This window comes from Mustela nivalis (assembly GCF_964662115.1).
Source record: "Mustela nivalis genome assembly, chromosome: 5".
Classification (NCBI taxonomy): domain Eukaryota; kingdom Metazoa; phylum Chordata; class Mammalia; order Carnivora; family Mustelidae; genus Mustela; species Mustela nivalis.
Window position 1 is genome coordinate 91,686,035 of NC_139024.1, and position 21,678 is coordinate 91,707,712.

The 21,678-nt window shown below is 45.0% G+C and overlaps 1 protein-coding gene and 1 long non-coding RNA gene across 5 annotated transcripts in view; one reads left to right on the top strand and one right to left on the bottom strand.

Moving 5' to 3' along the window:
* Positions 1–21,678, bottom strand: part of RCAN2 (regulator of calcineurin 2) — a 267,998-nt gene that overhangs the window by 6,933 nt on the left and 239,387 nt on the right. For all 4 annotated transcript variants that reach the window (XM_082729711.1, XM_082729710.1, XM_082729712.1 and 1 more), the window contains 2 exons: positions 17,537–17,710; positions 13,786–13,957 (listed from right to left, as the gene is read on the bottom strand). In XM_082729711.1, the coding sequence (XP_082585837.1) occupies positions 13,786–13,957; positions 17,537–17,710 (346 nt within the window). The remainder of the gene's footprint in view (positions 1–13,785; positions 13,958–17,536; positions 17,711–21,678) is intronic.
* LOC309864323 lies at positions 11,257–19,419 on the top strand. The gene is made up of 3 exons (XR_014311457.1): positions 11,257–13,408; positions 18,096–18,214; positions 19,332–19,419. It is a non-coding gene; the product is annotated as an uncharacterized lncRNA (long non-coding RNA).

Genomic DNA, 21,678 nt, shown 5'->3' on the forward strand with positions numbered 1-21,678 from the left:
TGAGGGCTGACGTCAATGCTGTCTCCCTGCAGGGTGACCAACTGGGCTTGGCAGGGGACAAGGAGTCCCTGGGGCCGTGTCCACTCTGGGTGGGCTAGGGCTACCACACCACACAGAGCATGGCCAGTGGAGCATTTCTTTGGAAGGACAAGCAGAGGGTCACCCATCACACTCCCAATCCTCACGTCTATATTCAAACCCTCCTCCACGTCCTGATTCCTGCAAGACTGGAGGAAGTGGAGGGCTGCCTCCTGCTCTCAGGAAGGAGAAGGGCACATCCCTGTTCTGAGCAGGGGGCTGGGGGGCAAGGCGACGAGTGAAGGGTCACTGCTGGTCTGAGTACCCCCAGAGGTTCCTCATCATCCTGCCACCTTTGGCTTGTGGGGCAGAAGTTGGCCCCTTCTTGAGTTCTTTCAAAATAATCAGTGTGATTATGCGCAGTGTCTCTAAAAAATCAACATAATGAGACGAGGTAAGGGCAGGGAGATGTTACAAAGCTGTATTTATGAACATGACAGCAGGGCCGAGATGGTTCAGATTCTTGATCAGAGAACTCTTGAGATGGAAGGCAAGGGAAACCCTTGTCCCTGGAGTGCCTCCTTGGGCAGGTCCTCATGTGAGCTGCAGCTCTAGGAGACGGAACCCCCATCCCAGAGGCTTTCAAAAGACCAAAGAGTTGAGCAGGCATGAGGCGAGGGTTTACTTTAGCCCTCCCATGGCTGCCATTCTTCCCTGCAGAGTGTCTCTCTGGAGCATCGTGAGTTCTCAGTGTCTGTCTCTATGAGATGCTATGTCCTCAGCCTGAACTCACACCTGCATTTGGCTTTCTATGGACATCTCTCCAAACATCTCTCACTCTTCTCCAAACTCACACAGTCAAAGTAGAATTAGTTATATTCCCTGCCCATCTATGTTTCCTTTCCAGCTATCACATTTCTCTGAGAGGTTTCATCCTCTAAGTGCCATCCACAGACTTGGTCATCCTAGAAGCTTCTCTGCCTTTCACCCATGGTAGTCAAACTGTCCCTGAGCATTATTCAGTACCACTTTGAAATATTTCTCCAGAGTCTCCCTCACTACCACCTGCTTGTAATGCCCCCATTCTCTCTCACTCTGGGGAATCTCAGCTGGCATTCCCACCATAGGAACTAAGCTTCCCTGTCAGAATAAACTTCCTAAAACACTTGGGAACATCACCTTATGCATACTAGCAATGCGATGTTGAGAGACAGAGAACATTCTAGGACTCAGTTTTCCTCATCAGAAAAATGGGAATAACAACCACATGGATGCTACGAAATAAAGAAATATTTGTCAGATTCTTAAGAAAGCCATCCTGAGATGCACGTCTTGATTATTTAAGGCGATGTGATGGTCAGTGCTACAGTTGCCCCAAATAATTTCCTGTTTTCAATATGATGAACTCATCTTGTCACGCCACAGAACAGTTAAAGAATTAAGCAGGGGAATTAATGCCACAGAGCTTCTGCTCAGTCGAGTCGCTGCTGTGAACAGCAAGAAGGGGTGGATGGTGACATGCCAAGTCCTCCAGTTCAAATGGACAGGGGAGCGTCATAAACTCCAACCCTCACGATGGAATGACCCTCGCTCTCTTCACTACTGCCCACCTTTGGTAAGTTCCTCTCCTTTTTCCTCTCTCCCCACCTTTTCCACGTTTGTGTTCCCATGAGAAGGGACCAAATCTGAAGTGGATTTTAAACGAGATCTCTTTCTTTTTCTGAATCACTTGTTATAATGCCTAATTATATCACCTTTTACATTATACATTAGTTATTTCATCCAGTGGCGTTTCATATTCCAAGCTGCTGAAATGGTGGTTTTGGTGATGGCTGCACGTTGACGCACAAGTAAATGCTCAATAAATACAGTACTGATTTATGAAAGGCACCAACCTTGACCGTTTACTTGTTTTACTCATCCAATGTCCAGTACCTACTCACACGTGAATTTTTCTCCTGGTGTTTTGGATTTTCAGCGAGGCTGAAAACCAAGAAAGAACACGTATTTACCCTATTGTCAGTGTGCTGGCAGTGTGAGGACACAGGACGTGTCGTGGAAACTCGCCATCTGCTTTAAACTTCACAAGGACTATTTCCCACACTCTTACTAAATGCCAGACACAGCTCGAAGTACTTCCCGTCAATTGGATATTTAATGATGATAACAGCTCTGGACTGTGGGTGGCATCCTTTCTAGTTGATGCAAGAGGAAACTGAATCACAGAGGAAGTAAATGGCAGAGGGAGGATTCAAACTCGGGCCCATCAGACCTCCATGAATGTGATCATGATCACTCTCGGGCGCTGCCCATCCTGACTCCCACGGGGTCATCTTTGACAAGAGACACTCCCAAAAGGGAGCTGGGTTTAACTTGTACTTTTATTTTTTTTTCGAAGATTTTATTTATTTATTTGACAGACAGAGATGACAAGTAGGCAGAGAGACAGGCAGAGAGAGAGGAAGGGAAGCAGGTTCCCCACAGAGCAGAGAGCCTGATGCGGGGCTCGATCCCAGGACCCCGAGATCATGACCTGAGCCGAAGGCAGAGGCTTTAACCCACTAAGCTACCTAGGCGCCCCTAACTTATACTTTTAATACATCCATAAGGCACAAAACTTATATTTTAGTGGACATTTGTTCTCTAGCTGAAGAGGAACATCTTACATCTTTTTCTTTCGGCCAATTGGTAGTTATTCGAGGCATGGTTTCCTTGACAATGACTCTTCTCAAAAGATAACACTAATCAATTATGAAAAGAAAGGGGTATATATTATAAAATGATTTGACTTACATCTATTACCACAGCTTGGGACTCTGGAAGAAACTTTTCTATGTTTCCTTCTGGCTCTAATTTTATTATCTCTCATACTGAAGGTGAATTCTCAATAGGCACGTTTGGGTCTTAGCAGACTGTGTTTCACAATGACGGTCGTAACATTACTCCTCAGTAACTTTGCCAATTCTTCATTGAGGACTGTTTCCACTGTGTTCCCGCCCCTCAAATCTGGAGAGGCCTTTCCGACTGCCTCGACTAGCATGCTGTGGCAGAAGTAACTAGTGTGAATTCTGAGTTAAGTCACAAAAACACACGCACTTTTACCTTGTTCTGTCAGGAGGCTCATTCTAAAACCTTGCATCCATGTTATAAGGAAGCGCAAGCAGCCCATGAAGAGGCTCACACGAGGAGGAACCAGAGTCCTGCACCTATAGCCTGTCTGAGCTTTCAGCCAGCACACACTGCCAACCATGTGAGGAAACCATCTTGAAAGTCCCAAGCCATGCTGCATGGAGCAGAGATGAGCTGTCCCCCTGAGCCCTAAATAGATTTGTGAGCAAAAAAAAAAAAAAAAAAAGATTGTTGATGTTCCAAGACCTTCATGTTGGGATAGTCTGTTATGTGGCAATTGATAAGTCCTAGGTCACACAAGTTTTCTCTGTTCAGAAGCAAGCTAAGCCACTACAGTTGAACTGAAATGAATTGCTTGTGCTTTATCCTCTTTTTTCTGTTCGCCTGCTATATTAGACTGGATACCACACCAGTCTCCATCCTTCCTTCCTTAGGGATGAAGCTCCATGAGCAAACCACTTGGGACCTCTGTCTGTGGCTGCTTTCTTACTCCTCTCCAGTGGAAGCAGAGTGACAGCTTAGGGGAAAAGAACTGAGGTGCTCAGCTCACCCAATCCACTTTGCTCTCTGGACCATCCCTGCCTGCTCTCTGCTATGTGCTGAGGCCAGCGCAGGAGACCCTGTTCCTGGGGGTCAGTACGCAGACAGGCAGGGGAGTCCCACTGCTCAGCTCTGGATTTCAGCCTTGGGAAGCACTTCCTGTGCTCAGCTCAGCCACATTCTGGGCTTCCGCACGGCCTCAGACCCAGAGCTGGCATGACTCATCTCCTCTGTCTTAGTCTTATCCAACCCTCAGTGAGTTCTGAACCCAGCAGGGGGAAAAAAAAAAAAAGGCCTCTGTTATTAATCTGCACTGAATTTTAAGAGTGGATGATGGTTTATCAACCCAAGTGAGGCACATTTCCAACAGGACCGTTGAACACAGAACCCTGCTGGGCTGTGTGCCACACACAACTTGATTTAAATTAAGAGCCCTTTATATATGATGATGAGGAAGGGAAATTGCAATATTAAAGTGATTTCTGGCTTCTCACAGTTAGAAGGCACTACAAACCCCTTTCCTCCGTACTTTATTGTGAATGTGCTATTTTCAAGAGGAACGAGGGAGCATCCGTCCTGATCGATGGAACAAAACCACAGAATTCCTAAGAGTTAGTTTTACTGAGCAGGCTGCCTGTTCATGGGATTGCAAACAGGGACTGAGGGAAGAGTGTATGTAATCTGAAATGTGCTTGAAAGGCATTCACACTTAGATTTCCTTTCCTTTCATGTATTAGGTTCAGGACTTGAATTTGGTAGGGTGGGGAGGGCGAGCAAGGCCTCCAGCCGGGCTCTACCACTCCCATGTCAACAGCAGAGACAGAGGTGCCTGGCCCTGAGGGGGCTCTCAGAGGACTGGGACAGGGGTGGGGTCAGTGGAGCTGGGAGGGGGTTGGGGTGGGGGGCGGTAGGATTGCTGATGGCAGGAAGCAGCGGTGCAGTGCGGTGACCTACACTTCCTTTCTTCCTCCCAGATCCTGGCGGGTGTCTGCAGTCACCATGTCTTTTAAGCCTCTCTCAGTCTGGAAGGGCTGTTGCTGGTTTGCTTTGGGACCTAAAGTGCTCCCCAAGAAAAGGAGGCGTTATGGTGAAAAACATCCGGAAGTTTCCAAAAGCTGTACGACCACCCCATACATGATTTAACAGTATTTTTAAGTTATCTACCAGCAAGCTCTTTTCCCCTATTAGGGGAATAATAACTCCCCTATTATTTCAAAGGGGAGGAAAGAAAGCGTGTGTGTATGGGGAAGGAGTAGGGGTGGTGGTGGTGACACTTGTCTGGACCGCTCCCCTCTCTCACTCCTCTTTTCTCCGCCCCACACTGGCCCCTCTGACCTCTTCCCAGCCACTCCTTGCCTCTATGTCTTTCTCGCATTCAAGATCCACCTGATAAATGGTGCAGAAGCGTAATTAGTGTGGTTCTCAAACAAGGGTGCTTAGCTCCCAGTGGTGTCTGGAAATGCAATAAGGATTTATTTATTTTTTTAAATTTTCATTTTTTGGTTTTCACAGGGACTGGGTTGCGTGTGGATACTGGTATTTGGCAGGTGATGCCCAAAGATGCTAAATGGACTGCAGTGCGTAGGACTGTCAGTTCCAAAATATCACAGCTTCTGCCCTGAGAAACCGGAGCTAAGAGCTTAACATAGGCACATTTACACTTTAACCAAAGACTAAGATATGGCTTAAAAATCAAGTGACCAAAAATAGGTACCACAGTGAGCATTCACCATGTCCTGCGTTGGACACAGATTCATACGGGTTATCTCGTCTGATACCGGCAACCGTCTGATTTTACTGTTGAGGAGGCACAGAGGGACTCAGACAGAGAGTGTCTTCAGGTCACACAGCTAATAAAAGGTGATGCCTGGATTCAAACTCACATCCCAAGTTTTAGTCATCACCGTAAAGCAAAAGAAATATTTCTTCATGTTGGAACTTCACAGACAGCTACAAAAGAGAAAAGGAGAGACCCCAAGGCAGAGGGGCTTAAACGGGTGGCATGTATAGTCACAAGTGCCTATTCACAAGCTCAACCTGGGAGTCGAGAAAGAACTAACTTTCTAAATAAGAGTGGAAAGTGGATTCTCCAATAAAACCAGTATTCCAGGGAGGAAGAAACATTCCAGAGAGAGAGAAGTCCTTTGCACATTTCTTCTCTCCCATACCTTTGTGGTTCCATGAGCTCACGTCTCATTTTGATCGACCTCAGAGAAAAGTGCTGTGGGTGGTTTTGAGGGTGGGGTCCAATCACTGAATGGCAACTCTGTCCCTTGTCCTTGGTGCAGTCGCTGCTTCTGTCAAAGAACGCCCTCTCAGCTTGGGAGGAAAAGACTATAAAGGAATGCACAGACCACCCCAAACCCATGTAATGTTCAGAGAACAAGCCCAGTTAAATCACCAGCTCCTCCATCACAAAGGACAGGCATATCGTTCTCACCAGTTGGTCGACACTACTCCAAGGGCTTTCCATACCTTAATTCAAATACTGGCATGGGGAACATCTCTCAGCGGATGTCCTGCCAAACGATACTGCTCAGAGCAGAATGATCATTGCACCCACCGTGGATCTGGTAGTTCCTACGTGCCAGGCACTGGGCTGGGTACCCCGTGTATATTAATTATTCCATCTTCATGATGACCTTGCTAATTGTCAAAACTCACCATTAAAAAAAAAAATGGTCTGTGGTCACCTCAGACAATTGGAGCTAGGACAACGGTTGAGGTATGGCGAGGCCAAAGTGTGACGGCCATATTGCCTCTGCCATTTAGGATTATGCCAGATTAGGGTATGGGGCAAGACATCAGGGCGGCACACAGGCTTCTCTGCCTCAGCGGGACTGGCATGAGCTCGTGTCAGGAAACTATTCTCCACATACGCGATGGGGGTTCTTCCTCCTTACCGCCCATCCTCAGTCCCGACCCACATCAGAGTAGGAAGACAGAAAGGGTCCTTGGTAAACTGGTGTTGGGGGGAGGAGATGGAAAAATACATGAAGGAAAAGAGACTATTTCTATCATTTTGTTAGAAGAGGTGTACTATTTTAATAAAGGAACGTTTATTTATCTTTTGGGGATTTCCCCTGTAAGATGGCCTGAGGGGGGGCCATAGGTCTTCATTCCCTCCTGAGTCATTTAGGACCTAAAGTACTTCATGGGGACAACTGACTGATTGAGGACCCAAATTCACAGCTGAGACAAGGAAGTGGAACCCTCCAGGGAAGGTATGGACCAAGGAGACTTGGGAAAGCCACGCAGGAAGGAGGGTTGGGAAGATAAAGGGAGACGGAGAAAATGGGTTCTCTGAAGCCTGTGACGTGGGGCTCATTTATACAGGTGACAGAAAAGAAGCAACATAAGGAGAGAAAACACTGCTTGGTCAGAGAGGTGTCAGGTTTTCCTCTCTGGAAATGACCATCCTGTTCGAGCTTTTCTGATATTAGGGGCCTGGCCATGTGTCTTTCCTATTATTTATTCTACCACTTGCATACCAGGTGAAACAAGAGAAAGAAGTCTTCCATATTGCTACTCAACACTGATTAAAAATAATTATGGAGTGTATGCTGAGCAGAAAAGCTTTTCCAACATTTTTTTCCCAGGGAAAATTCTTAAATCATAGGTTTTGGTCTCTTTTTGTTTTTAGGTACACACCAGGCCCAGGGTACAGCCCAACCTGGGACTTGAACTCATGACCCTGAGATGAAGACCTGAGCTGAGATCAGGAGTCAGACATTTAACCAACGGAGCCACCCATGCCCCCTCCAGGGAAAATCCTTCAAAAGGAGATGGAAAATTCTGAGCACATGGTCCAGAATCACAAATCTGCGTGCTTCGGGTGGGGAAAGACGGAAGACACCGCGTGAGTGAGAACACTGGAGCCTGTTTTGTTTGCTTTTCATATCCGTGATCAGAAAATAGCAGTTGTTGAACAAGGACTGAAGCTTATATAATAGTCATACCACATGCGCCCCAAGTATATTCATCTATATTTAAAAAATGGAATTTTCTCTACCTTTGATTCAATGAGCCTGGAATAGAAACTGTTTCTTCTTTGTAAGGTACATGAATTAATGAAATATATTTTCCATGCAGAGGAAATGCTGTGCGCTAGGTAACAAACTAGCAAAACTGCTTTACTATGGCATGTTTTGATGGAGAAGAATTTGGAAAAAAAAAAAAAAGTCTAAATATAGCAGATGTACGCAACTTGAAACTTGGGCACCATTTTAAGCCCTCCTCTGCAGTTAACTAAAATTGATCTCCCTAACAAGAGCTAAAAATAGCGGGAGGAAAAAAAAGGAGTAGACGGTGACTTTTCATATCATTCCCTGCAGGCATTTTCAGTGACAATGAATATGACCTTCCAGAGCCAGCCCAGAGAGCCTAGAGAATAAAGGCTGGCATTTCACATCCCACCTCGGATTTACCACGCATTTAGTACATTATAACATCTTTGTGTTTCCATTTTGGCTGATTGGTAGAGATAAGCTGTCTTGCTGGGCTGGGGTTTTGTTTTTCCTGTTTTGCTTTATATCTGAAAAGACGATAGCACCATACTTTTCTGGATTCAGGAGTAACGGCTGTAGAGTAAACCAAAATAAATATTCGATTCGTCCTCCACTTGGTCAAAGCCCATCTTCTTTTGACTTGATGATTGTTAGATGATGGGCTTCTCTAAATTTACCAGGAGGACTAATGGCAATGTAGGATGCCTTTGTTTTACAGAAGCTGGTATCGGTCCTTTAAGCAGAGCAGAAGGCAAATTCTGATCCCTGTGTCCCACAGGGCAGCAGAGGAGCACTGAATGGGCCTTAAAACCTGACCCAGTGGCTGTTTTTTATGGGGTGAGGTGGGGTGGTGATGAGCACAGAAATGAAAGATGGAGGAACACACTGTGGAAATTGTTTTGCATTTTAAAAATTTCCTTTTGCAACAGTCTTTAATTTCCTCTAGACAAATTAATTTTACGATTCAAGAGACCTCTCTGGTTTCTCAAACTTTTTACTCCCCAGGGCGAAGGTACTAGCTCCGTCAATTCTTCCTGCTTCTTGCTAGTGGCAGGGGAATCTATTTTAATTTACTGGCTGTGCAGCCTTGGGCAAGTTACTTAACCACTCTGTGCCTCACACGCTCCAGCCGAATCTATGAGGAGAATAGCAATTCCTGTCTCAGAGAGTTGCTCCAAGTATAAATGGAGATAATATAGTAAGGTGTCCAAACTGTTGGATACTGCCTGGAGCACAACAAGCCCAATATATGTTTTAACTGCTGTCTCTATTTAAAATATTTCCCTAATTTGTCTGTTTTACTTTGTATCAAAAACAGAACATACAGTCATGGGGACACAGTGAAGAAGCAGTGAAAGGATACCTCTCACATTTTCCTGAGTATACACTCGTATTCACTGCAATAAATACAACCAGACTCACTTCTCCAGGGTTATGGGGCCCTTGTGTCCTCTAAGAGGTGTTATAACAGCCTAGAAAGGATTTCAAAGGAATCCCACAGGCTTGGGTTTGATCATGGTTCCACGGTAATTGTATCTCCATGCTTATTTCAAAAGCCTCTCCACAGGTTCCATGAACGTGAGCTGTTCCTATCTGGAAGAGGGTCACCGCCGTCCCTCTCCCAAAGAAGGGGAATCCTGTTTTGCTCCTGCTCGTCAGAGCTTCCATGAAAGTGTCCTCCATGAAAGGGTCTTAGTAATGCACGTCCTTGCCTTTCAGGGCCAATGGGCACAATCACGATCCCGTGACCCTGCTGGTTTGCTGAGGTGATCCTCACCCAGCCCAAGTGCCATCTTGCCCTGGATCCCTGCTCTCTGATGCTCTTTCTTCAGACCTACTTTAGCTCAGCATCTTTGGATTCCAACATCTCTTCTCAGTCACTCAGCTCTCCCAATTTAGCGGTGTTAGTCATTCCTCGGAAGCAAACCCCATGCCTCTGAGCTGCTTTCTCTGCTCTGATGTTACTGTGTTTCTACACTCCCGGAACTGAGGCAGCCACCCCTTAACATGGAATGAGTTATAATTTCTTACTGAAATGCTTCTGCCAAAAGATTAAAAATGAATCTCACAAAATCTTTTTGTTTTTCCAAATGGAAATGCTCAAAGACCTCTCCTTGAAGAAAACATTAATTTAGTGTTGCCTGACTCAGTCTGGACAAAGCCATAAGAAAGCAACCATTTGCTGGTGAAGAAATTATCCCTGGACAGGCTGAGGGCTCTGATCTAGTCATTCATTCAATATTTGCTGAGCACGTACTGTGCAAGGTGCTCCCAGGTGCTGGGGGTAGCAGAAGTGGTGAGTTGAACGATGGAGAATTATCGTAGGAGGAACGCGGGAGAATCTGCAAAGTGGCAGGTTGAAGAAGCATGTGCCTGCCTTGGTACCGCGTGGGCTGGGGTGGGGGGCACCCAGATGCAGTGGGAAGGACACGGGGCGTGGCTGTGCTCCTTCACGGTTGCGGCTGGAACAGCCACAGACACCCAGGCTTCTAATATAGCCTCTGTGATATTTTCAACTCAAGTGTTGGCTGCAAATCGTCCATCTGTGTGGGGTAAAGAAACTTCAAGGACATGGGAAGAGGACAAATGGAGAACTAAATAAAGAGGAGCAGCCTTAAGTTGCTGGCAGAGAATGGAGGGAACACTATCCCAGAAAACACACCCGGGACACAGCATCAGTCATCCTCCAAAAACAGAAGACCCTCAGTGTTCGCCCTTACACACAAGTGCTCAGGCCTCCATGTGCACACCTGCCACCCCTGGGTTTGGCTTTCTGAGTCACAGTGGCATTAGGGATAGCTGTCCACTCAGGGTTAGGATGAATGTTTTGCCAGCGTCACAGCAACAGGGGCCTCACATCCACCAAGGCCACCAGCGTCCTCAGTCAAAGGCCAGGGCACCTGGCCATGTGGGGGGGTCAGCAGAGCCAGGTTTGACACTTGTCTCTGCCCCCAACCAGCTCTTTCCCTTTGGGCAAACTGGCTCATGTTTCTATGGCTTAGCGCTCTGATCTGTAAAATGGGAATATTAATAATTGCTCTCCTGGTGGTCACTGCACGGGGTAAGGGAAAGCCAGACTCAGAGGTTAGCAGCACCGCTAAGGAAAAGGGCATGCATTTTTTTAACCTGTCAATGTTATTCACAGTCCTCAAAAGAACCCCTGGCTTTCTCTGCCTCTTGACGACCATTTCGTTCCTCCTTCCTCCCTCCCCTGTGTCAGGCTCTGGAAGCCTCCCTTCCAGGCCTAACTCCTACTCCATCCATTCCTTCTGCCTCCATCAGCAGCAGGTCGCACCCACCCCTGGGCTTGTCTTCCAGACCCGGGACTCTGCTCCCATAGACAGTGAGGGTCTCTGAGACTCGCCCTCATTTTGTCTTTGCATCAAGCTCTGTGAACATGAGCTACCATAAGTTCCCTTTCCCGTTTTGGAGCAAATGATTTGCGTTTACTGGATTCCTGGCTCCAAGTGAGCGGACCGGAGGCCGGCAGGGATCTGGCGGTCAGGAAGTCTGACTTGGCCCGGGCCTCCCTTATACAGCACTGGAGGAAGAGCACGGCTCTGTCACTGGCGAGTCACTCCTCCCCTGTCTGGGCCTCTCGGGTCCTCCTCCTGTCACATGTAGACTGGTCAGTGACTCCTGCGTCCTCCAGCCAAGACCTCAGTGACCCTCTGAAGCTCCCCTTCCTGACAGTCGCACAACTATATGAGGCGTTCAAAGGTGTTCTCGACAGCATCTGTGCATGAGAGACAAGCTGGCGGCTCCGAGTCCCTCGGCTTCCGCCGGTCCATGTGGGGCTGCGTGTTCCTAGTTCTGGGAGTGTCTGGAGTTACTGTGGGAAATGCTTTCAAAACAAGGCTTGACTGGGGCAGACCCGACTTATTTTATACAGGTCACGTTTACTCCTATCACCGACACGGCTCTTTGTACGGGGAGTACATTGGCTCTGGGTTCCTGTCTGTGGACAAGGCTCTCAGAGAAATCCCGTGTCGCGAATACCTCTCTTCTTATCACATTGCTCTCCCCTCAGCTCTTTTTAGTCAGGGACCTACTGCTTCTCATAAGAGCTCTCCGAGGGGGGAGCCCACGGCCAGTGTAAAGGCCCCCTTGATGCCAGTTAGAAAGAAGCCCCAGGCTGCTTGCTCTCAGGAGTACTAGAATTTAAGTTCTGGGCCACACGGGACAGCCAGTTAGTCTCTGCAGGGAGAGCTTAATACTCAAACCAGCCACATCCGAATCTGAGGACCCACTAGGGTGCCTTCCTTTCCTGGTCCGCCTGGGAATTCCCTGTGTTTGGCATGGAACGTTCCCAGGAAGCCTGGGCCAGAACAGTGTTTCACCCAGGACTGGTCATCCTATGAGTGGTCGCCCCAGGCGTGATTGCTCTAGTCACCAGGGTCCTCAAATTTCTGTGGGTGCGAGAATCATTACATGTGATGATGAAAACTGCAGACTTTCAGGGGGGCGATTCTGGTCCATGTGTCTCCTGAGCACAGTAAGAAATACCAGTAACAATTCATTCTAAGTCTATCTGCTCTTTGTCCCTTGGCTATCAGTGGCTCTTGAGAGTTTTAGGGGAACTTCTAAAAAATACTAATGCCTGAACTTGACCCAAATCAATTAAATCAGAATCTCTTAGGGTGCGGCCAGGACATTGGGATTGTATTTTTAAAGCCCCCTCTCCCGCCAGGAGAAGAGCTCGTAGCAGACATGGTGGGCATTATTTACCCTCGGACCCACAGTGCCTAAACCCTCAGCTGCACCTCCCACCATGTCCCCTCCTGCTGTAATACAGGAAATATACCATCAACCGAAAAAAGAGGCCGAGCCAATAAAAACCAAGAGCATTTCTTTAGGGTCTCGGAATTGTAGTTTGGGGAACACAGATGGGGGCAGCCAACCAAAGCGTGTCCTCGCCCCAGAGAACAAAAATCAAGCATTTTTAAAGTCAAAAGGCAATGCTTGTATGTGTTGTTTACGAAGAATTTTGATGGGTGTTGGTGGCAGACGATCTTGGCTGAATGTGACTGCTTGTGAAGGCTGTCACTAAGCAAAATCTCTTAGTATAAAAAGTTGCACGTTGAGTTCTTGGAATATCATATGTGGTCGGGTCCAGTTCAAAAAGTTCATGGTCCTATGGGGTAAGGATGTACCTAAGTCCCATCTCTTTAGTGGGTCTTCCAGCTCCATTTAAAAACCCATTGACCTAAGAGACCCCATTTCATTTCACCTGTCATAATCGTTGGGAGTATTTTTCAAGCGAGGTGGCAGCGTCTGTCTGCTTTATAAAGTGAGGACGGTATCACTTCTAGGAACCCATGTAAAGAAATTTTGGATCGGTGTATAGAAGATATGTACAAGGATGTTAACTGTAACTCTGACTGGAATGGTGAGAAACTGGAAACAGTCTCAATGTCCGATTTGAGAAACTGGATGAATCAAGTGTGATGGTATATTTGCCCAGTGGAATACTATTCAGTCTTGAAAACGAGAGAATCTGAGCCATGTATACCAACATTGGAAGGAAGTGATCATTAAGTTTTCTTTTCTTTTCTTTTCTTTTTTTTTTTAAAGGTAAAGGCTACTGTGACCAGCTTCTTGGAGACCAAGCGCCTTCACCTTGGCAGGAAGACTGTCTTGTTTCAGAAGGTTCTGGGCTTTCCTATGGCAACAATAAAAGAAGGTTGCACAGCACAGAAGCCTAGTGCCGGCTGGTAGAGCATATTTTGCTTATTCTGAGAAAACCAGAATATACCAGAATATACCAAATATACCAAAATTCCTTACAGTATAGAGAGGAATCCCATAAGAAACAGGTAGCTCTTTCCAACCTTAAAGTATTTGCATCGCAGTGCAGAAACAACACAGACAGACCTTGAGTCCACATTCCCAAATTGCTGTTAAACGGGGACAAAGTCCATGCTGGTTCTTCCTCTCTGATCCCTCAGCCCTTTCGCTGTCCACACACGGCCATAAACCCATTAGAAATGCACATGTTCCCACGAGCCCCGGATCTCACGGTTGTTAATCCCATCTGGCTTTTCTAGGTTGTCGACACTGTCTACCTTCCAAAGGGGGCCCAAGAGCATACCTGGTCCTAGTTTGGCCACGGCGTAGAGGAGGTCGTAGTTGAGCACTGGCGTGGCATCGCTGATGGGCTGCCAGCCCACGGGAGGAGACGCCGGGGGTGAGATGAGGAATTGCTTGGCGGGCTGTGGTGGTGCCAAATGCAGCTTGTCACCGTCTGTCTCTGGAGCCTGGACCTTTCAGACAGAGGAGAGATGAAGACAGAGTTTTCATCAGGGCCTCTGATGGGCCGTGCAGGGAGCCGAAGCTGCAGAGTCTCATTTCCAGCCCGTGACAAAGGAACCAGTGAAGCAGGCTACCCTAATGATCTCTGCTTACCATCCACCACTTGCTTGGTCATCTGATCCTTACAACAGCGAATCTCGACTCCTAGCAGACATCGCGATTACCTGGACAACTTCCAAAAGGCTGGAGTGCCGGATTTGGCCGAGCGGGGGCAGGGCCCGGGACTCTGCATTGAGCACAAGTTCCCACCTGAGGCTGAGGCCGCTGCTCCCCAGACTCCCTGCTCCCTTTCTTTCCTCTCTCTCTCTCATTCTTTTGAGGCGATCTTCCCGTCGTGTGACATGAAGCACTCTAATGTGAACAATCAGTGGAACGGGGCGCCATCCCCACTTCGGCCTAGAGACAAAGCATCTGTATCGCCCCAAAGCAAACCCTGTGCCCATGAAACAGTTTCTACCATTCTGGCCTTGAGTCAGACCCTGGCAACCACCAGTCCACTTCCCATCTCTATGGATTTGCCTGTTCTGCACATTTCCCAGAAACAGAATGAGATGATGTTACCTTTTTGTGTTTAGCTTATTTCCCTTCGCATATTTACAGGTTCATCCATATCCTCGCACACCCTGGTACTGCATCCCTTCTGATGGTTGCGTAACATCCCAGTGAGTGATGGACCACCATCTGTCTGTCTCCACCCACTGACGCACATTCCAATTGCTTCCAACTTTTGGCTAGTGTGCATAGTACCACCATGAGCATATGAATACCCGTACTCATTTGTTTGGAAGACTGTTTTCAAGTCTTCCAGATGTATACCTCAGAAGGGATACTTGCTGGGTCAGATGTAACTCTCTGTTTAACTTTTTAAGGAAACAAGTGGGGATTCAATAGATAAAAAATAAGGCTTCTACAAGTAACACAGTTTCTGGCAGTATGGGATTCAAACATGGGTCTGAGGCAAAGTCTATGTTCTTCCTTTTTTACATTTTATTTTACTTTATTGTGAAAAGACCGTTTAACAGGAAATCCACCCTCTTCTTTTAAAAGAAGATTTTATTTATTGATTTGAGAAAGAGAGAGCACAAGCAGGAGGAGGGGCAGAGAGAAGCAGGTTCCACCCCAAGCAGGGGGCTCGATCCCAGGACCCCAGGATCAGATCTGAGCCAAAGGCAGATGATTAACTGAGTGAGCCACCCAGGGATCCCAGGAGATCTACCCTCTTAAGAAATTAAGTCTACAGTATATTATTGTTGACTATAGGTACAGTTTTGTACAGTAGATCTCTAAAGCATATTCATCTTCTTTACCTGAAATTTTATATCTGTTAATTAGTAACTCATCCTTTTCCCCTCCTTCCTAGTCCCTGGCAACTACCATTCTACTCTTCGGTTCTAATGACTTGTATGATTTTAGATCCCTCATCTAAGTGGAATCATGCAATATTCGTCTTTGTGTGACTGGCTTATTTCACTTAGCATCATGTCCTCGAGGTTCATCCATGAACCATCCATTCATCCAGAATGTCCATACTATCCAAAGCAAACTACAGATTTAAAGGAACCCTTACCAAAATCCCAATGGCTTTTTTTTTTTTTTTAAAGAAATGGTAAAAAAAAAAAAACTCTAAAATTCATACAGAACCACAAAAGACCTCAAATAGCCAAATCAATCCTGAGAAAGAGCAAGATCATACCTCAAGATCACACACCAAATCATAAATACTATAATGTATTTATGATTTTAAAATACATTATAAAGCTACAGTAAGCAAAATAGTATGGTATTGGCATTAAGACACACATTCAGACCAATGGACATATAGAACAGAGAGTTCAGAAATGAATCCAAAATATAGGGTCAACTGACCTTCAACAAGAGTGCTAACAGCACACAATGAGGAAAGGACAGTCTCTTCAACAAATGGTGTTGGGAAAATGATATGCACATATAAGAGAATGAAATGGAAACCTTATCTTATCGCATATACAAAAATTAACTCAAAATGGACTAAAGACTCAAAATGTAAGACCTGAAACTGCAAAAATCCTAGAAGAAAATAGAGTGGAGAGCTTCAAGACATTGGCCTTGACAATGTTTTCAAAGATATGACACTACAAGCACAGGCAACACAAAGAAAAAGAAATAAGCAAGACTACGTCAAACTAAGTCTTCTGCCCAGCCAAAGAAATATCAACAAAGTGAAAAGGCAATCCACGAAGGAGAGAAAATATTTACAAACCACATGGAGGAGAGGTTAATCTCCTTATCCGTATACAGGACAAAGAGTTAAGGAACCTCTATGATTCAAAAGCAAGAAAAAAAAATTCCTCAAAACAACAACAACAAAAACCCCAAAGTAAACCTAGCAACTCAGTTAAAATATGATCTAAGGTCTCAAATAAACATTTCTTCAAAGAAGATACATAAAGGGCCAATATGCTTATAAAAAAATATTTAGGTCACCACCATCTGAGCAATTCCACCTCTGGATATTTACCCAAAAGAATTGAAATCAGGCTCCTGAAGAAATATTAACTCTCATGGTCATTACAGCACTATTCATAATAGCCAAGATGTGGCAATGACATAAATGTCCATCGACAGATGAATGGGTGAAGAAAACGTTGCATCTACATACAATGGAATACTGTTTGGCCTTAAAAAGAAGCAAAGTCAATGTTTTTTTCATTGTGCCATCTTTGTAGAGTTTGAAGATGGGAACAATGTTTACTGACCAATAAGGGATGGATCAAGACATCTGATGATGAAGGGAAGACACTGATGGAACTTTTTTCTTTTCTTTCTTTTCTTTTTTTAAAGATTTTATTTATTTATTTGTCAGAGAGAGAGAGAGAGAGGGAGAGAGAGCGAGAGCGCAAAAACAAACAGGGAGCCTGATGTGGGACTCGATCCCAGGACACCGGGATCATGACCTGAGCAGAAGGGAGATGCTTAACCAATTGAGCCCCCCAGACGCCCCTAGGACATTGATTTTCTATTGCTGTGGACTTTGTGAGCATTGCCAAGAATTGCCTATGCCCTTTGGGAATAGCCAATATGAAATAAACACAAAATTGATTTCCATGTTTGTCATGTTTTCTCATGAATAGGATATAACTGAAATTTTAACCTTAACCCTACTAGGAAGTTTCGGAGTAGTTATGAATAGACCATTCTTACTACGACCACCAGCTGGTGTTTACTGTGTATTTACCAAATGCCAGGCATTTGAACACACAGTAGTTCATTTAATCCTCCCAGCAACAGTAGGAGGTGTGTATCACCCTCCTCCTTCTTCAGGTGAGGAAACTGAGGCCCAATGAGAGTATGTGTCTTGCCCAGTGACAGCCCAGGCTGTCAGCCCTTACAGCCTGCTTTCTGAACCTCTCTGATGTACCCGCCTGGGGATCCGCGGTGCAGGTTTATTTCTCCATGAACTAATTATAGACTACAAACCAGCCTGAAAGCAGAAAGGGCTCCACTTACATTTTTAAAAAGCAGAAGATAACTCAGAGCAAGAATGACTTTACCTGTGCAAAGTAGAGTTTTAATTTCTTTCCTCTGAACTGGGTTTCATGAAGCTCTATCCTGGCTCGGGCTGCAGATTTGGGATTGCTGAAGTTTATTCGGACACGTCTGAAACTCTTAAACAGCTGGAACGTCACGCAGTCATCATAAGTCCGAAACAGGCCCTCAAATTTTTCCTGGTAAAAACAAAACAGAGGAAAATCCATCAGCCATGTATCTTGCATGATGCCTGATCCAACACAAATAATTAAGTAAATAAATAGGCTTTTCTCAAATTAAACAGAACACTAGTAATGTATTTTTTTAATTAGTGTATTATTAGTTTCAGATGTAGAGTTCAGTGATTCATCAGTTGCATGTAACGCCCAGGGCTCATTACATCACATGCCTTCCTTAACGCCCCTCACCCGATTACCCTGTCTTCCCACCCCTCCTCCCCTCCAGCTGTGCTCAGTGTGTTTCCTAGAGTTAAGAGTCTCTTATGGTTTGTCTCCTTCTCTGATTTCATCTTAGTAATGTCTTTTTTTTTTTTTTTCCTTTCATCTGTTGGTCTATTACCAGGTGTTAACATGCTTGTGGATTCAGCATAAGGATTTATAATCTGGGTCCTGAGATCTGCAGAGGAGCAGTCAATGGGCCTTGAAATGCATAAACAACCTGAAAATCATGCAAAGTGTTGAGTAAGTTTCTGTGTATCTGTATCTTTTTATCTGGGGAGAAGGATCATTGTTGGTACAAGATTCTCAAAGAAGTCCATACTGCCAAAATACTAGAGCTATCAAGTAAAGTATGTGATAGATATTATTAGCGATTATCAGTCTTGGTGTCACTAGTTAGCTGGTGCCATGTGATTAGTCCTGGTTCATGAAATGTGTGCAGAAAGCAAGAAAAAGCCCTTAAGAATTTTTTATCTCTTTCTCTGAAGATGCCATGTATTCCAGATGGCATACCATTTGGAAGCAGGATTCTCCGCAGCCTGGGTCCCTGAGTGGCTGTGTGGAACAGAAATATTTTTCTCCCTCCTCCCACCCATCCTATGGTTGAGTTTGCCTTGGCAAGGAAAAACAATAACAACAACAATGCAACAACAAACCAAAAACCAAAAACCAACCAACCAACAAACAAACCTCTATTGCATTGAACCCCTGAGATTTGGAGATTATGTTATTCCCACAGCATAACTAAATTTATCACAGTACAAGGCAATCATTTAAAATTTTTGACTTGGTACGATTTCAGTGCAGCTAAACAAATCTCTGTTAAATGCTCACTTTATATAAGGCATGGTCTCTAGGCTTTAGGAGGACACAGAGATGAGTATCATTATGTTGCCACCCTCCACGGTCTAACATCTTATTGGGAGAGGCAGACACAGTCACAAATAAGAGAATGCCCATAAGGCTGGGGAAGGAAAATTAGAGAATTACACACACACACACACACACACACACACACATTTGTATACATATAAATACCATCTGTCTGGTTCTTCTTAGCTTTAAAAAAGTTCTTGTTCTAAGTAACAAAACCAGAGCATGTTAAATTACTGTATGTTCTCAGTGGAGAAACTGCTACTAAGTAAATAACTTTTATTTAAACTAACAAACCAACAAACCCTGATTTTTTTATTTCTACAATGAATGAACAAAGAACAAACGGTATATTGTAAGTGTGAGTATAAGTGGGAACAACAATGTACCAAGCAAGGAGTGGCAAGATTTACTGAACTTTGATTTGTAAGGGACCTAAGCGATAGTTAACCCTTTCCTTCCTCACCTCTATCGTTTTAACAATCAGGATCCTGAAGTCTGAGAAGAAAAGGACCCACCATGGTTACCCAGGCAGTTAGTGGCAGAGCCTCCACCAGGCCAAAGTCCTTGTGACCCTGAACACAGAGATACTTTCCACTATATACAGAACTACACTGCCGGACTGAGACAAAGAGGAGGTGCTGTAGTAGGAGTCAGAGACGGGCATCAATAAACTGACCCAAGGCTCATGTGTGACCACATCCAGCAGAATCAGCAATGTGATGGGGGCCTGTGACATCACTGACCTCTGGGGTTGCAGAGGAGGAAGAACCCAGGTGTTAGAGAAGACCTCCTAGTCACACACATGAACATGTCTTAGACCTTAAAGTTCATGGCCTGTGACCCTTCCAAATGCTTGGCTCATTTTTGAGATTTCCTCAGGCCATGCCTGTAGTTCTTCACATTTTTGACTCCTGTTTCTTTCTCTTTATAACCTATCTATCCAGTCCAGAACCACCAATGATACATTCAGAGCAAGTTTTATTTTTTATTTTTAATTTTTTTTGAAGTTTCATGACATTCATGGAGATATGAGGGGCTCTTTATCCCCTTTTCTTATTCTTATTCCCCTTTCCCTCTCAAGAACAAAACAAGAATCTTTCCTTGTCTACTCCTGCTACAGTTTTTCCTTCATCTCTCAAGCCTTGGGATTAGCCAACTCCTGGGCCTGGGGCCTCCACCACCCCTCCAAGAGAGCTCACTAAGGAATTATTTCCCGACAATACTGTATTTTCCTGAATAGGAGTTCTGGTGAATACAATGTTTTCTAGCTCCTCACAATGACAGTACCCTCAGCTGGTCATACCACAGTTGATGGTTTAATTAATTTGGGGAGTTTTCAGGAATGAAGAGCATTAGGAGAGTAAAAGCTCTTATTTCTATAGAGAAATATTCCTATTTCTTAGGACAAAATTCTTGAGTCTCTGTAGCTCTATATTATTCCACTGCCAGTTTCACGTCCCTATCCCTGCCCCAGGGCCCGAGTGTACGCATGGAGGCCAGCCTTGGAGGGGAAGTGTTCTTTTCCTTTGCCTCTAATCCCTTGTTTGCATTTTGTATTTCTTCTTTATGCCTCACATCTCAGCTATTCAGAGCTGTTTGGCCTCAAGAGCTTGGATTGGTGAAAAAAAAAAAAAAATCAAGGAGTCCTGGCTTTGGGCTTAGGGGAGGGCTGACAATGTGGGAGGCTTTGGCAGATGTCAATTACTGAGTGCAACTGTTTTCTCCACTGATCCTCAGAAGAGGGTCCCAGGCAGCTACTGCCTCAAGCTAGAGTTGGCAAGTGACAGCAACCTCTTTGATACCCCATGTTTTGGGCTTAGGTTCATAATCAAAATAGGTCTTTCACCAAACCTGCGGTGCGGCCCAGAGCTCAGGGGCCAGGGTTTTCACAAGCTCTATGGTGATCATCATCTTTGTCCCCATCAACTAATATGTACTTGGCTTGTCCTCTCTGCAGATTTCTTTTGAGAACCAGTATTGGCAGGGGGTGACAGCTGGCCAAGAAGTGTGGATTCACCAGCCAACTCTATTTTCTTCCATTAGTGACATGATAAACATTTCATTGGCAGAAGCAACAGAGTACGAGACAAAATTTGTTACAGGCAGGTGCAGCATTGCGACCTACCCTTAGGCAACACAATGTCCTGAACAGAGCCAGACACAGGTGTCTGTCTCTCAACCGGCAGGAGAGCAAATCTTCGCTTTTCAGGCTCAGGTCGCCACCCCCCATCCCCGTCCCCTGCCGAGACACACAGTGGTACTTTGTTGTCCCCTGGCTGCCACTTTCCTCCAGTCTGGTATTCCACAAACCCAGTAAATTCCTCATGTCCTCAAAAAGTAGTTCCCTCTGTAACCATTGGTTTGAATAAAGTTCTACAGCAGTGATCTCAAATTCTGGTCTCTGGACCTCGCTACACACTTACAAATTATGCGGAATCCTGAAGAACTTTTGTTAATGTGGGTTTCACCTACCAGTGTTCATTGTACCAGAGACTTTTAAAAATATGCATTTACAAATATATTTAAAAGTAACAATAATAAGCCCATTCTATGTTAAAATAATATTTTTAGGAAAAATAACTATTTTCCAAAACAAGACAGTTTAGTGAGATCGGCGCCTTTTTTTTTTTTTAACATTTCTGCAAATCTCTTTAATTTCAGATTTAATAGAAGAGACCTGAAATCTCCGATTTGTCTCTATGTTCAATCTGTTACACTATGCTGTTTTGTCTGAGGGGTGTGACCTAAAGCTGACCTCAACCAAACACATGGTTGGAAAAGGGAGAAGTAACTTAATAGCTTTTCAAATATTCTTTGAAATTCCTTGTGGA